The sequence below is a fragment of the Phyllopteryx taeniolatus genome, chromosome 11, assembly GCF_024500385.1.
Source record: "Phyllopteryx taeniolatus isolate TA_2022b chromosome 11, UOR_Ptae_1.2, whole genome shotgun sequence".
Classification (NCBI taxonomy): domain Eukaryota; kingdom Metazoa; phylum Chordata; class Actinopteri; order Syngnathiformes; family Syngnathidae; genus Phyllopteryx; species Phyllopteryx taeniolatus.
In genome coordinates, this window is record NC_084512.1 from 19,272,086 (window position 1) to 19,289,690 (window position 17,605).

The following is a 17,605-nucleotide window of genomic DNA, read 5'->3' on the forward strand; positions in this document are numbered from 1 at the left end:
TAGGTCACTCTCAGGGAGGGCACGTCTCCTCTCATGGACTGGGAGGAGAGGAGAGTCGCCCAGCCGTGGGTGTGACCGAGACTCACATTTCGAGACTCCACTATGACTCTTTGATCTCTCTGACCCGAGAACACTCCTAATGAGTTCGAGTAACGAGAGCTGCGTCAAAACAATCTGCATGAAAAAGATCATCATTTAGCTTGCAGTGAGGTGTGACGGTGAGAAACGGTCTGCACTTGTACACCACAATAATAAACAGAGTTAAATACAGTATACGCTGCTGACAAATTGACAGTGTCAATCAAAACCAAGCATTCAATTATTACCCTTTTTCCCGCCTCCCCTGTTTCCTTTCCTCTTTCCTCCCCTTGGAGGTCTGATATGGAGGAGGCCTGGTTCTGCTGCAGCCCAAACACCTGCAAAAACGAGCACCCAACGCACGTCACTTGCTTACAATGCAAACCAATCAAATCACGTAATTGCTCAGCAGACCGAACGGTATCCCATATAAACACTAATAATGTCATTATGTAAGTCTATTGAGTGGCAAAAAAATAAATAAATAAAGCAGCTTAGTTAAGAGGTAGCTGGCGCCATGGCAACGGGGAGACGTCAAACCAACTGATCACAAAACGGTGCAGGAGCTACGTTCCAATTAGTGCCAGCTAATGACAGGAATTTACATAATACCACTGTCTGTTTTGACTGTAATGCGTACAGGCAACACAGCGAGCCCGATAATTATACCACTCCTTGTAAAGTAAGCGCACCACATAGAATGGACGCGTCGTAAAGTATAAAACTGCAAAAGTGACGCCCTCCGTAGGAGCAGAGAGCTTCCCTACCTTGTCAATCATGCGCCTGGCCTCCTCCTCCTCCGGGTTTCTGTTTTCCAGCTCGATCGTGTAGGTCCCGTTATCGCTGTGGTCGTCCCCCGCCTCCTTCCCGGCCGCCACGGCCGCTTGCCCCGTGAATGAAGTGTCCTCGCTGGGGCTGGTGGGGCTTCCCGTCGCCAGCCCCGTGCTGATTGAACTGCGGCCGACGCTCGGGTCTTCGGACCTCTGCTTGAGGAGCACGCGGGCCGCTGTGGGGGCGCCTGCAGCCACTGTGGCAGAGATTGGGGCCGGGACTTTACCTAGAGAGAATAAACACAACATAGAAACACAAAATGACAGATATTTTCTAGGAGATCAAATACGAGATCATGCACAGAAAAGCAGTGATGCAACAATGACGCCGCGTCATCGCCTCAAAGCAGAAACAAACGGATAGCTCTAATGTCATCCTTATTCATATATTGTATTTAACCATGTTTCAGCTGAGTGGCAAGCAGCATTTGTAGAGGGTGTTTAATAATCCTTGCTCAAATGATCTCACATTTAAAAGAGGTGTAAAAATGGAAACGTGGAGATGGGCGGAGGAGAGTGAGGCGGCTCGATAGGGGACTGGAAAATGGAGACATTATTCTTTCTGTATGCGCATGTGTGTTACTCGACAATGGACGCTACAGTTGCTTGTTTACGTTCAACTTGTGGCGAACGGGAGGGACGACAAGCACGCTGTCATCACAACAACCATGAGCCACTGATGAAGGGAGACTTCAAATGTATGAGTGAAGAAAGGATTGCGTTATTGTTACGGTCTTTTGTTTGCGACGGTGGGCCTCGAGAAAGACATTTCAGCCCCTCTGTATGCTCTACATGTATTGAGGATTGACCATAAAGCATACCATTCTATGCTAAACTTTTACATTTCAATCTTTAATTTCATTTGCCGAGCTCCAATTTTGTGGAACAGCTGTAGCAATGAGTTACTTACCCGAGTCTGAGGCCGCGGTAGCCGAGGTGGAGATGCTAAACACCTTGGGCTGAGAGGGGGGTTGCGGGCACAGCCCCTCGCCGCCGGCTCCGCTCAGCAGCGGCGCAGTCTGGGAAAACGAATACGAGCGGCGCTTGCGGGGGTTCTCCTCGTCGTAGAACTCGATCATGAAGGCCGTGCGGCCGCCGCCTGCCCGAGGCCCGCTCGCCCCGTTCTCACCGGCTGCTCCCGCGCCTCCTCCTAATCCCACGTGGCCGTGCGCTGCTTTTAGACGTTCCTCGAGGGCGTGGCGCCGGCTGGCGAAGCGCAGGCCCAGACCGTTCTCAGAGTCACTTTGGGTGCCATCTTCATGTTTGCTGCCTGGTAAGATGTGTTAAACATTAGCAAACAAGTATTCTGGAAGATCAGAAAAACCTTGCACGTGCCCTCCCGCGAATAATGGAAAAAAAACACTAGACACCTCGCAAAAATGTTCAGAATTGACGATATTAACTGTTGTATTGAGATTCACAGGCAGCAAAACTCCTCTTTGCAACGCTTCCTCCAAGGAACAGGCAGACGTTGTTTGGGAGGACTTATAACAAAAAAGGCATAAAACTGAAACACTGATAGAAATGTATTTGATAAATAAAAGGCAATACAATACACATGCAAACAGTTTATATTAAAGTCTAACATACATAAAATTCAAAGGTGCTGCGTCATGAACGATTATATAAAAACCAGGCAGAATATAGTGTGTACCAAATTCAAAAAAATGTAAGAATCTTCCTAGTATGTCACAGCATATGTTTTAAAATATTTAATAGGTGACTTTGCGAATAGCAAACTGCAGCTATGTGGTGTGTTTGTATGAGAGAAGCAACCACGAATAAGAAGAAAAAACACAATCAAAGCACATCCACTGTGGATAAAACTGAAGGGGGAAGAAAACAATTTAAAATAAATAAATAAAACCATTTTAAACAAATTTTGAATCCAAGGTTTTCAATTTACATTTCTATCATGTCCCATTTGAATGTGCCATGGTGGAAACGGTGCCAGGCTGGCCCAGCACACGGCTACTGGCTCAGAGAAAGAAAGAGCGAAAGAAAGAGAGAGAGAGAGAGGAAGGGTAGGATGACAATGAGGCGGTGGCAGCAAGGGAGGAGGAGAAATGGCTTCGGGGATAAAACGAAAGGAGGGGGTGGTGAAGGGAGATTGGAAATGCGAAGGTGGTGGGGGGAGGGGGGGTTCAGGAAAAGACGGAAGCGGGGATGTCCAGGATTAAGTCTCAGAAGATGATGGCACGAGGGGGCTCAGTGTAGAGTTCTGACATTTTAAATTGAAGCAAAGTGTCCATTAAAATGAAGAGCATCTGTTGAGTCAGCGTCTGTCTTGTAAGAGTGTTTGACATTTTCAAAAACGTCTGTAATTCAACCAAGATAAGAAAAGAAAGCATAAAGGCTAAACTCGATGAGCAGATAAACAATCGCCTTTATTGTTTTGTCCCCCTGCGCAGACAAAGAAGCTGTTAGTGGAGAACACAGTTGTCACTTATGAGAGGCGGGCGCTGCGCACCGCTTGCCACCGCTTGAACTGCGGTGGCCTTTGCCTACGCGCACAACACACACACGCAAATCCGCACGTACACACAAAACTGCATTCAACACCAACAACGTTTTTCATGAGCAGTCAGCAAACATTGGGTGCCACGCGGTGTTCGCCGGCTTTGCAATGCTTTTCTTGTGCCGAGGGGTGCGCCACACATATCACCTGTCAATCCCAGGACGGGCGAAGAGAGACAAGCGGAGAAAGCTTGTCGAGGACAGGGAGATAACGTGCAAATATGCGACTCACGCTTTTTTTTTTTTTTTCTTTTAACATACACACACGGTTGAACGCAACACTCAGGAGGCAACTTGCAGTGCTCTGAAGCAAACTGCAATGACTTGAGCAACCAGTCTCAATTTCATTGTTTTCTGAGTTGGTAGGTGTTCATCTGCTCTTCTTCCACTAAGCTACTCAGACCTTCACCTGACAATTATGTTCATAGATGTACATCCTCACAACTTTGGCCTTACGATAATCAAAATCAATTTCTGACAAAAAAAAAATAACAAACAAAAAAAAAAAAAAACAGGTATTCTGAGTTTTAACATCACAACTGTATGAATATAAGGTCAATTATACATTTCCATTGCCTCAACTGCCTCTACTCAGTTTGTGCTTATGCAGCATCCGCATGAGAAATGATTGACAGGTGCCCTAAATGGGCTCCTAAATGACTTACTTCCACGTGCTCCCGCATCCGTCACGGTTTAATGTAGTCCTCGTTCTGCGGTTCCTTTCCATCAGCTGCTTCTTTGCCTCTCTAAGCAACGTTCTGCAACTGCTACATCATCGCTTCTCTTTCCTCCACATGGCAGTCCAGGCAACTAACCTCGCTCTACTTCCTCTCTTTGTCCAATCAGCGCTGGCGTTCTCGCAGCGGTCAGCATTGCGGGGAGGGCCGTTCACCGCCCTCCTGCTCCCCGAGGTCCACAGTCAGCAGCATCAAGGGTAGGTTTTCTATCCATGTGTCTACTCCTCAAAACAACCCTCTCCGTCTTTATTAGTCCAACCACACTTTGCCAGCTTTTGACACTCTATTGCCTCCATTTAAGCCGCTTCAAAATATTAAGACATCTCGCGGTCCCCAAGTCAGTTAGCAAACATAATGACCAATCGGACGAGACACTCTGCCAGCCACTTGACATGCATCTAGTACAACCCCCACGTTGAATGAGCATCCCATTTCCATCAGCTCCCTGTCAGTCGCGACCCCTCCCCCTATACATCATGATAAATTGGCCTCCATTTAATTAGCTGAGCACTCTGCAGTAACTCAGACTTCGTGAAGTACAAGTGTTTGTGAGCGTGTTTGTCACTGCTTGATGCGATTTCCCTTCCTCGCTGCCCAGTTCCTCACCTTTCAGCCTTTTGAGATGCACAGGCACATCACTCTTGTTGCTCTTGCTATCGTCCTCCGTGGACTCGCCGCGGATCAGCGTGGGGTCGTTCTGCGCCAGCCAATCCGCCACCTTGCTCTCCGACGCCATCATGGCCGCCTGCAACGTGCTCAGGTCCCTGCTCCCCGTGCCGCCGCTGACCGCGCCGCTCCTCTTGGCGCGGGACCTGTGTTGGCCCGGCATGAACTTTGAGACGTGGTCTTTGATGGTGACCCTCCCAGGGGAAGTGCTGTCGAACTCTATCGTGAAGGAGGCGTGGCCTTGAGCTGTGGAGCACACGTAGTTTTTGTGTGAATATAGACACTATGTGGACAAACATTGGCTATCAATCATGTAGTTGTATGTTTCCAAGTTCCGTTCAGTTTGGGAAAAGTCGTTTTCTGTTCCCAGTGCACAAAGCAAAGTCCCTGAAGACTTGATTGGATGATTTTGGTGTGGAAGAACAAGCGCATCAAACATGAAATTCCCACAGACACATTCCAACTTGTAGAAAGTTTTTCCAGAAGAATGCAAGGAAATGAAACTAACACTTCCTCTAGGTGTCATCACCACGTGTCCCAATATTTTTGTCCCTATTGTGCATTGATGCGCAAAGTATGGCCAAGGGCCACATAGGGCCCGCTTGGTTCTTCCTTGCGAGCATTTACATTATCAAGAGTACTGTAAGATTTGTTGCATTAATGTAGCTGTTTTTCCTAAAATGAGTTAATTCAAATGTATCTCATTAAATAATTTGATTTATTGCTACATATGTCAGTGAAATAAACAAATGTACATATACATTAAGTCTTTTTCATTTATTTTATTAAATAATTGGTGAAATAACTAGATTTAAATGAAATTCAATACTTAGAGAATTCTTATATTATTACAATAAACAATTTTACATACACATAACTTGTTTCCCTTCATCTACAAATGACCTGGCTCATCTGTCTGTCTTCAAAATCCAATATGGCTCTTAAGCACAAAAGATTTCACACCTGTGAAATACCTGCAGTGCTTAACAATTTGAATCCATAAACAAAATGATTACATTTAACAAAGGAACTGTGCAGCATATGTAATCCTCTATCAAAGTATAGTGTATATGAATAATAGAGTTAGAGTTCCGCCATTAGATCTAGCAGTGAAACTTTGTTGCACTTTTTGACCTTGGAAGGTAATCCTAGAGGCCTTACTGTTCAAGTGGGTTTTGTATTTTGGCTTTGAAGATTTCAAATGAAAGCATTCACATCTTCACCTGCGCTGTTGTGAGAGCCGGTTCCCTCCGTGTCCTTGGTGGGTATCTCATGGATGCCGTTGGTGGCCACGTGATGATTTTCCTTGGTGGGGAGCTCCATGTAACCTGGATTGTGGCCGTCCTCTCCGCGCCGAACCTCTTTCCCCTCTGCGGATTAAAACAAAATTGAAGATGTGAGCGTTGTTGGCAATACTGGAAATATGTTCCATTTTAAATATAAAGTTCATTTTCTGTGTGCACTTACGGTCAGATAGATCATCTGTCTATGTATACTGCGTGGACAGAAACTGTAATTATTTTAATAATATAACATTCAAAACGCGGCTTCAGCCTTACTCCTCCGCGTGAAAACGAGCCTTTGGTTTCCCTCGTGTGTCTCATACAAGCAGAAGTCATGTGCACACTGCACAGTGAGAAACATGCTGGTGGACATCTTAAAAACCTGTTTTGCCAGCACGTCAGTCTGTTAGTTGGAACAAACGAAACCTCTGTGGGATCTAAATATGATAAACGACGCTCTTGCAAAATTAGAGGGGCCATCTGCTTCATGCCGAGGAGCAGTTGTGGCAACATACGCCTCGGTGACTTTAAGAAGCAACCAAATAAACTGAAACGGAAGAGAATAAATAGTGAGGCAAGTCTTTCAAGCGAATCTGATGCATGTTTATGGCTTGCTGAAAATTTGGAACCGCTCTGTAGAGCTGCGTTTTTGGCACAGTAAACCGCTTTGGGGATGAGTGCAACTTGGATTTTATGTTAGCAATGGTCAACAAGCAACACCCGGACAGGGGGGACAAACGACTTCCCATTTTATTTTAACACTTAATCCAGTTTGTGAAACAGAGATGATCTGACTTTTTCTTATCTGGAACATTTCATAAATTAGCATGATGCTATCCAATAAATAATTTGCATATAAGCCTGTACATCCTCCAGTGGAAACCTAAACAAGCTACAGCCAAGCTTTAAAAGCATCATAAAAAAACAAAAAACAATAATAGACTTAGCATGAGTCATTAATCCCAGCAACATATGAGCCTCCATTAAACGACACAAACAACAGCATCTGCACAGAAAAGTAGTTCAAATGTCAAACCTCGACGTGCGCTCGTCACCTCTGTATACGGAATTGAGAGGCATTGCTTACCCGAGAATTAGTGCGTGCTAGGTTAATGATCAAGCGAGAGGTCTATTTGAATTCTGTGGTGTGTGTGTGTGAGATCGGTCGAAAGGACAATACACAAGGAAGGAGTATGGGGGGGCTCCATTCACATAGCCTATTCACTGAGGAAGGAGAAAAGGACACGCACGAAAACAGCAAAACACACACATTCACAGTGAGAATCTGCCCTCAATCTGTCTCCCCATCGTCACTTCACTGGGCCTCAAACATACTTAAAAGTCTACTGGAGCAAACAGACTGACGGAGCTCCCACAGTTATGAAACAAGTATCGCAAAAAAAGATCTTTTTTTGACAACTCCCTGCAGTATTACGCTGCCTTACTAAGTCAGCCACACTCACTCACCTATTTCTACGGCGGACCTCACCGATCCCATTCGTTTGCACTCGTCGGATACTTGCGCTCATTAAAAACTCCCAAAACAAAAACTGCTAAAATCCACGTGCAATCTGCATGACTGGCAATAAAATCAATCCGGCTGCTGAAGATGCTGGCAGAGTATCCATTCCAGATGTGATGAGAGATTTGAGGCCGCTTCAGGGTAACCCCCCCCCCTTGCCCTCTAAAGCAGTCTGGGCCAAACTGATTTGATATTGCTAAGCTCTTTTACCATTGGTGTAGTCCTTAATCCTGTTACTCTGGCTACGCGGCATCAGTTAACGTGACCCCGCAGTCAGACGGCCAGGCACACATACTGTATATACACTAGCTGGTTCTGTGAAAAAGCCTTTTGTGTGCACTTGAATGTACATCACCAGTGCGTGCACAAACACACCGTCTGTTTGGACACTAAAAAGAGGGGTTATAATGGGGCATTGTGGTTTATATATGTGGTCATTTAATTACTGTGAGGTTTAAAAACAAACAAACAAACAAACAAACAAAAAAACCAGTCAGATTTCAAATTGAATGTGAGTGTAGGCTAAAAATGTAAATGCGTCCTACCTGTGAGCTCAGGCTTTTTGCTGGACGTCTTGCTTTCCTGCTTGAAGGAGTTCTCGTCATCCGCGTCCCCGTACCCCCACCACGCCGGCTGGCCGTACAGGGGGGTCCCGCGAGGCAGAGCTGTAACATCCACTGGGAGACAGCGCGGGCACGCATTTTAAGAGATGAACTGTGGAATGTGCAACATGTTTTTATGTACTTTAAAATGGTGCCACCCACAAAGTGTTCATGAAGGCACGACGCCAAGTTTTTTGTGTGTGTGTGTGTGTGTGTGTAGTGTGGTAGTTCCCGTCTGCTGTGTTGGTACTCCAGAAACCTAATTACAGACCATTTACAGAAGTTCTCCAACTTTTTGGGTCCAGAGATCCCTTATGGGTAGAAATCTTTACTAACGGCAATTAAAAATACCTACCGTGTTGACCCCTAAATACTATAGAAATTTTAATTTGCAAGAAAAAAAGTCATAATGTTATGCTATGTTAACGGAAAAAAAATAACTACTGGTATATTCGCAAAAACTATGCCTTTTGAAAAAAAGGCATGAAAAAAAAAAACTTTGAATGCTTTTAATTGGCTCAAAGCAAATCTGATGCGCAACTATTTGTACCAACTACCTTTTCTGTCTTTTATATAGGACAGCATATCATAAAGTGAAAGGAAACGAAAAGTCTCCTGTTGATAATTATTATCATTAGATGAATCTTTAAGCTAAATCCTTGTCCTTCACCTTTTCATCTAAGTACCACTCATCCTGGGTTAAACACACTATAGCAGGATAATTATGGATGTTGCCTGCCAAATTCCATGCCATAAGTAGAAGTCGCGCTTATATAAAAACAAATGTATATCTAGCGCAAGCTTTAAAACCTGAGGCCTTCATCATAGTAATAACACAGTAGGTCGTTAGAGAAGCACAAGAGGCTCTCATTTGGCAGATGGAAGGACATCAAACTGAATATCTATTTTAGTACTGTTCCCCAATGTATACGTGCGCGCCTGTGATTGTGCACACACGTGAATACAAACTAACACTGGCATATGGCTTTGTTTTATGATGGCACTCGATTGCCTAATCTCGAATAATAACGCAAGCTCCATGTGGCCTTATTTCAACATCTGGAGCTTAAACAGGACCCCTACTGGTGAGTGATGTCTATGATTAGGAACTAAAATACTCCTTTCAAAACGAAATAATTGCACGATGGCAGAGGTGGTAAAGCCCCTTCCCTTGGCGACCATATACACCGCCCTGAGATAAACCCCAGCAAGTGTGCGTTTTCTTAAAGGACAAAAGACTCCAAAAAGAAAAAAAGAAAAATACTGAACAGTAGACTAGCCTCTAGCCATCCAAAATGCGGAATTGTGTGTCCAAAGTGTGAAATCTGAGGTGTGTTTTCACTCAATTTTGAACAGCAATATGGACAGTATCCCATTTTCGTGGATTTTTCATGCAGTAATAGAAACCATGTGATAAAAAAAATCGCAATAATAGCGAGTGGGAAACATCTGGTTTAAGCTTTGTTAGCACGATCTCGTAAAAAACAATCCTGCAGCGAGTATAGGCCCATTGCCCAGTCAATTTTGGTACAGATACAGATTAAGGTACATATTTTCTTTAATTTCTCAATAAATAATGCAAGATTCTTCATGGAAAAAAAATTCAGGCATATGCAGCAGGACTTATGCGTGTGTGAAGGCGTTGGCGGAGGTCTGGCCTTCCGGTTTGCTGCATGCTTTTCTTTTGTTCTCACCTCCAATCCTTTCTTCGGTTTTGTGAGAGTCTGCAGGTTTGGGTGGGGGCTCTTTGGAGGGAGAGACCCCATCTGTTGTTGTTTGGCCGGGCCTGGGGGTACCGCCACCGGGAGACTTTTGCGTCTTTGATGGGGTTTTAATGGGGGACTTGCTCGTGGTCGTTTCACCTTTGGACGGCTTCTTGCTCAGCTGGAGGCCGCTGGTGAATTTCTCATGCTGGAAATGGAAGATGGATCGACATGAGGACCGATATGGTTCTTTAAAGGACGTGGCGCTGTGCTGCTTATCTCACCTTGAGAGCCTCCTCGGGCACGGTGAGCTCACCTCTCTCAACAGTGAACCAGTTAGTATGTGAGAGAGCCAGGTTAAGGAAACGCCAGTAAACACACACACACACACACACACCAATTGCACCAGATGCATGCAACATCTCCCTGAGGAACACCAGTGGAACTGAAATGATGAACCCACCGGTGGATGTTTAGGGGTGTGTGAAGGATATCATATCCAAACCTCAGTTTGTCCTCCAACTTGAGGGTGATGTACATCTGCTCTTGAATGCGGACATCATTTACAAAGGTCTGTGGGGAGAAAAAGACCGAAAACAGAAAAAAATGGACTATAAATAATTTTTCATCCTGTATCAGTCTGCTTCTGATCTTACTGATAAATTTAGATCCGAAATCAGAGGGAAATGCAACACACTAGATTCAACTGTGGACTATGAATCCCTCAATATTTTTTTCAAATTGTTTTTATTTATGTACCACACAGCAAATCATCACATCAGGCAGGCTAAAATGTTCATAGAGCAAAGTAAATGTGCTCAGCGTGGCAGGAAATGAAACACAACAGTCAGAAAATGGCCCAAACAGACTTTGTAAATCTCCTGAGTCAGCAGCCAAAAAGTTCCCTTCAATCCATCCAAACAAGTGAATAGTGGGTGACACAGCAGGAAGCGTCTCTGACTACGACTTCCTGTTGAAGATCTGCAAAGGATGTGAGTGACCCGCTGAATACCAAGTCCAAACCGGGAGGGGGACGGAGGGGGGTAGTAATCACGGCACATGACTAAACACCACATGGCAACTGTAACCTTGCTTTATGTCAGAGAGAAATCATGTTGTTCTTATCATACTGGGGAATAATACAACAATAAATCAAGTACAGTATGTCTGACATATACTGTTGAGGCAACCAGCCACACTCACATTGACACCGACAGACAATTTAGAGTCTACAGTTAACACAGTGGATGTAAAATCTTGACACATTTTTGTGATATGAAAAAATTAGACCATGGTAAATATTTTTAAAACTTTTTTTCACCATTAATGTGACGCCTTTGCAACTCAATGAAAATATGTCTATATTTTTGAGAGCAGAAGTTCAAATAAACCACTGAGAGAGCGCGGTTGCAAAAGTATGTACACCTTATAACTGGGCTGTGAGCAGAATTAACCAGTCTCATTCAAACTCATGTTAAATGGGAATCAGCCAACAAATGACACCATTTAAAGTGCCTCTGATTATGCCAAAATACATTTCAGATGTTCTAGGAGGCTTTTCTTGACAGTTTGTGTGTGCTTTCTAGCAGAAGCCTGAAGAGTTGGTGTGAACACGGACTGCTATTTTGAACTGTTCCGAATCCCTTCCACCTAAGGCCCCAGTTCCAGCTGCAGAAAAACAGTCCCGAAGCATGATGCTGCCACCGCCATGCTTCACTGTCGGTATGGTGTTCTTTTGGTGATGAGCACGGTTATGTTTGCAGACAGACATTTTGGAATTATGGCAAAAAAGTTCAACCTTGGTTTTACTGGTCCATAACAAAATCTCCCAAACACTCATGGGAAATGTGTTATGGTCAGATGAAACCCATGTTGAACAGGGGTGTGCCGACTTTTTATATCCACTGTGCATGTTTTTGGAAACATTGCAGACAATTTACAATTTTTCTCTGACTAACTCAACAATTGCAAAATAATAGCATTGCTTTGGCACCATCTTGTGGCATCCTGGTGCCAATGAACTATGATTAAGTGAGGGGAGGAACTTCATTTATAAAGGCCATAGCACTGTCTAATAGAAAAAAAAGTAGTGCTTTGCCACAATCTTGTGCACCCTATTGGCAATCTGTGTTGCCATGGTGGGTGACCTTTTGACTTGCCTATCTGAATAACTGAGTGAACATTTGTAACATTAACATTCAAAATAAACCTCAGCCCTGACTGATTAGGTGAAGACAATTAGTGGGTTCTATTGATTGTCGAAAAAAAATGAACCTCTCCGGATGAATCTTCATCTCCTCCCACCCCCTATCCATCATGATCATCTTTATATTTGTCTTCTTGGATCCTCTGCATGTCGTGTTTGAAGCACTCACCCCATTCAGGCTGCCCAGGTCCTTCACCTTGTGTTCGTCTGAGCCAGGCTCGTAGTTGATGACGGCGTGCTGCTTGTCCACACTGCGAGACTGTGAATGACAAACAATAAAACATGGTGCTTACGGATGGGGGGGCTGAAAAATGATTTCAGGTCACAGATTGTTCATCAGTTCCTGTTCACGTGAGGACTCTGCATGACTGAGGAATGGAAACCATTGCAGACATAAAAGCATTTGAAGGCTGCGTGTGCTCTCATGTAATGATATTTGCTGGGGAAGATTATGAAGAATGTGATTGTTATTCCTCAGAGTATGTCAGGGTCAGATGGAGAAATGCTTTCAGGTGTCAATGTCATGTATAAACACATCTTGAGATTTGCTTTGCCTCGCATAATTTAAGGAATTCCCACGAGCATATAACTCTCACACCTTTATTTTCTCCGTCTGTTTTCCTTCTGAGATAGAAATGTCTTGATAAGCACTGAAATAGGTAAGAAAGCCTTGAGAAGCACCTCAAGCGAGCAAAGCATAATACTGATTACCTTAGCGAGATTAGGCTGGATCAAAGGGGATAGAGACGGATTGAGCAGTTTGTTTTACTTCGTGCTTGAGTGGAGCTGACTCTTGTTGCCACACACGGCAATTAGCTGAGTAACACGTACTGATGTGACTACCAACTACACTGCTTACATATGGTAAAAAGTCAATGTACTCGTCAGGTTTCAGATGATAAAGATCACGATGCTTGAGGCCGGTTACATTGTCTGTGAAAATGTATTTGGTGCGTGACACAAGTACGTGGTCGGCCATGAGATGAGCGCTTGCCTCGCTGGAGCGGTCACATGGAAAACTGCAAGAAACTTACAAATGATTCAAGCCAAATACATGTCCCCAAAAAATCCCAGCCTATGCAAAATGGCACAGAGCAGCAGGGAGTACGGGCCAGTAGACACTGAGATGAACTTTTTACATGCCATTGCATCAGAAAAAGAGACAGATTATGGCAGAAACAGACTGTGACTGCATTCAAGCCAGCTGGGAAAAGAAACACGGCAAGATATTTTTAACTCTCCCAAGGAGGTTATGTTTTCATTGGCCTTCTGCACGATTGCACAAACTACGAAACCAATTTTAGCGGAACTGTGTATAAGGTTGGGGCATGGAAAAAGCCATTACTTTTTGGGGGGAGTCCACATAAAGATATGAATGCAGGACTTCTTCCCCCACAAACCATCAAGCAAAACGCATCAATATTAATGGCAAAAGGCCAGCACCCAATGCAAATCTAGTTCAAATTGCGCCAGTATGCAAGCCTGTTATAACTTTTGTCATGTAACCTTGAGTTATTGACTATTTTTTTTCCAGGTTTTTATTAGTTTTGTATTTTGTCAGATTATTCTGTAATATTTTTGTATTTTGTATTTTATATATTTGTGTATTTTTCATCTAATATTTTGGTGTTTTTACAATATTTTCCCCTAATATGTACTTTAGTCTTGTCTTTTTTCTTTATAATATTTGGAGGATTGTTGGTAAACTGATTAGACCATGCAAGAGTACCAAATGTTTCAACTTCCATGAGTAAATCCCCAACATATTTCTTTAAGGGATATCGTTACACTACTGATAACCACTGTGATCATTTTGGCTAGTATGATTATGACTTCAATCTTTCATATGATATATCCCTGGTACCAGTGTTCTACAATGTGATGACATTGATAAGCAATGAAAAAAGGTGTCATTTCCACCATATGTGCACTGGTGGTACTAAGCCTTTGCACATCAGCAGAAAAATAAATACGTGCCCCACTTTCTACAAATAGCGCAGTGACCAGAGGTCATTGCTAGCTCGCGGGTAAGAAGGTCTCTCTTACGGCTGGCTGCATGGACACTGACTCAGCGTGTATGTAAATAACAACTACGGCACGTCACTGGAGCATACAAATTCCTAGCCTGTTCGGAGGAAAACTATGCTGAACAAATCCCCCATCCTTGAAGTTTAACCAAGGCGCACATCATGCACATCATCTTCACCTGTAGCATGAGCTCGCAGTCGTCCCGCCCGACAAAGATCATTTCGCGGGGCAGTCGGTGGCGAGTCCCCCCGCTGCTCACCAGGAACCAGGAGGTGACGCTCATGTCTGCACCACTGCAGCTACTTGTGCTACACACCTACAAGGGGGGTAACAACAACATACAGACATGATTAGCCCATAATGCGTGCGTGTGATCAAGTGTCGATAACCACAACATTAAGCACAGCTGCATAATTGCATTATACATAGGCTAATGACTGTTTTAAAACTGATGCTATAAAAAGTCACTTTATCTTGCATTAATAATAATAATAATAAGTTGTATACAACCTTTTTTTATGACTACATATTTAATCATTCAGCTGTGTGCTGCTTTATTTTGTACTGCTGTAACACTTGAATTTTCGCTCAGGGGCTCAATAATAGATTATTTTACCTCAAATGTCTTTACGCATATAATATAATGCTCAGTCTGATTGGTGCAAGTATTAATCTGTCAATACTTTTCTTTCCCATGGTTTTTATAGTTGCCGACTCGCGCAGTTAACAAAGATCAAAATATTACAAACAGCTGTCCAAACTTCAAACACAAGAATAAACATGTTGTTCGACGAGAACTGTCCGCTAGTAGGCAACCATGATGAATCCCACTGGACGTATTCTAGAGTTGAATCATGTACTTCAATGGGCAGCTGAGTGAAAACTGTAATTCAAAGTGGAAAAAGTTCAACTAAAAATAAATACATTTAGCCAAGTTGAAGAAGGAAACAACCGTTTTTGGCCCATCTCGATATCTCAAACTCTGTTAAAACGGCACAAAAATATAAATTACATGATGTTTATATGAAGGCAGAATTCTTGGTAAGGCTCTAGTTTATAAAATCCAATCAAAGCACTTGCTCATCTCCATAATGCTTGTTGGCCAGTAGCTGTAATGACATTGAGCAGTGGTGCACTTTGATGCCTGGCTAAGCAACCGACACTAAGCCAGGCTGTACGACACATCCTCATATCCTCTCCTCCTGATCATTGCCAGATGTCGGTGGAGGAAGTGATGTAGGAATGTTGGCCGGCCTTCCCGGCAGGACAGTTATTCCCCCCACCGCCGCCTCCACCACGCTCGCTCCCCATCACATGAGCTGGAAAGGAGGTCAAACAAAAAAACACGCTGACTGGCAAGATACCACAAGGGTTGCACGGCCTTTCATGCAATAACCCATTAAAAATGGCATATTTTTGCTGTGACTTGAGCGAAAACAACATATTTATCCTGAGCCGAATTGAAGTCGTCTGAGTGGCTGTAAATCGCAGCACATGAAAGGACATTTCCGTTATTGAATTTTCCGCTGCTCTGTCACAAGATGACGGCGAAACGAAGTTGAGGTGCAATTGGAAGACAACGACGCCACCAGTTACACCTTCGGTTTTTGTCCAGGGTTTAATGCTCCTTCAGATTATTTTTCTCCATTTTAAGCAGGCACTGAAATAACAGGCAAGTGTGTGCGGAGAAGGTGCCAAGAATGGCTCGTCAAAGAGGGAATTAACGATTATTGAGCTAAGCCCTCGTTCACTTGACCTCATAAGTACTTGGTATACCGTCTCAATAATCCCTCGGGTAAAAATTTTAATCAACTGCACCCCTGACACAACATTGGTAACATGAGGGAACCGAAGCAAGCAATACGTTCCAGGATGTACTCTTAAGCTTTTTCTGACATACAGTAGCTGATAAACCAGGCTGGAATGAAGGTACTGTCAACTACTGCAAGTAGTTTACCAAGTCACTTTAAAAAAAAGTTAGCCACTGTAGAACATGAAACCAAGAAAATGCTCAAGTGACAAGCGTACGGTGAGTGTGCTTATGCTACATGTGTAACGTCCTGTGTACATTCTTCTGTGGCTGGTCTTTTGGAAAGAAGCCACAGAAAGCCAAAGAAAAAGCAAAACATGCGGATCCTTTGATGCGAACTGAACTACGAAACTCTTGTGAGATTTGCCGACTTGCGTGATTGTGGATCACCGCTTTAGGTGCATATTTTTCCAGAACATTTCTGTTGAATTTTAAATGATAAAACATGAGGGGCACAAATTTCCGCTGTGGTATCGTGCCCGTTGCCACCTCCCGCGTCTACATAATGACCACACAATAACCACAGTGTGCCAAGTTAACGAGAATGTGGTCGAGGAGGCAGGATGGGAAGGAAGTGTTCCGTCTTGAGTGGTGTCATTAATGCAAGCCCCTCACTCACGAGCAACCACACACGAAAGCCCGGCCCAGCTGGAGCAATGTGGTTTTGGGGAATTCTCATCTTTCTAAAGGGAATTTTTGACACAGTGCTACGAGTGACCCGACTTGCGAGTTTTTCGATATACGAGCCCTCGCTCAGATGGATTTTTTTTTTTTGCTTTGACTTGTGAGCAAAAATTGAAAATACGAGCACTAGATGGTGTCAGCAAGCTCAATCAGCACAACGCACTTCACTGTAAACAGCAGTTTGGCATCAAGCTGTTTATTGACACTACCAGATGGAGTTTATTTTGCTATGTATTTAAAAAGCTTGTTTTAATAAGTTTAAATTGTGTGGAAGGGATAAAACTGTTTAAAAAAACTTTTTCATATGGTCTCTATCTCTGTTTTGCAGATTCTCACCTATTGCGGGTTACGGTATCCCCGCAATAAACACTGGTTCACTGTATGTATCCCACACGTCATTCACCACAATAAAAATGACAAGGAGAAGACTTTGCAGCAGCAATGTAGTTACGACGTAAGATAACATTTAGCCTAGCCTAGCCAATCTTGGGTCCACCACACACGAGAAGAACACATTGATTTTTAGCCCACTTTAGATTATGCAGCTGCACCTAATAAAGTGGTTCTTGTACAGCTGTGCCTCATCTCCATTTTCTGCAACTGTGTCAGCAACAGTGGTGCTGGGGCAAATGAAGAGTAACAGTTATCTCGTGCCTTTGGCAGGAATTCTCCAACCCAAAGACCCCAGCGCTCATTGTAACACACACACACACACACACACAAACGTGCACATACACACTGGGTAGTGAAAGGGTGGGATTATTCCGAGATAACTGTGAATTCTTTGTGTGGAGGAGCTGGAGAGTCAGGAAGTCAAATGAGCGCTTCCTGTAGAGGGGGGGGGGGGGGGGGGACACTCATCTTTGTTGAGCTTTTTGAATTTAAAATGACTGGCAAACCGTGTAAGTCAACACTGTAACAAATGGCGGAATGCGCATT

General features: G+C 43.7%; 1 protein-coding gene across 2 annotated transcripts in view; it reads right to left on the reverse strand.

The window, feature by feature from the left end:
* Positions 1-17,605, reverse strand: part of cep170aa (centrosomal protein 170Aa) — a 35,788-nt gene that overhangs the window by 9,402 nt on the left and 8,781 nt on the right. For both annotated transcript variants that reach the window (XM_061790069.1, XM_061790067.1), the window contains exons 2-12: positions 14,351-14,488; positions 12,314-12,403; positions 10,430-10,511; positions 10,223-10,278; positions 9,930-10,146; positions 8,179-8,310; positions 6,052-6,198; positions 4,769-5,074; positions 1,819-2,178; positions 846-1,135; positions 327-416 (exon numbers count right to left, since the gene is read on the reverse strand). In XM_061790069.1, the coding sequence (XP_061646053.1) occupies positions 327-416; positions 846-1,135; positions 1,819-2,178; positions 4,769-5,074; positions 6,052-6,198; positions 8,179-8,310; positions 9,930-10,146; positions 10,223-10,278; positions 10,430-10,511; positions 12,314-12,403; positions 14,351-14,488 (1,908 nt within the window). The remainder of the gene's footprint in view (positions 1-326; positions 417-845; positions 1,136-1,818; positions 2,179-4,768; positions 5,075-6,051; positions 6,199-8,178; positions 8,311-9,929; positions 10,147-10,222; positions 10,279-10,429; positions 10,512-12,313; positions 12,404-14,350; positions 14,489-17,605) is intronic.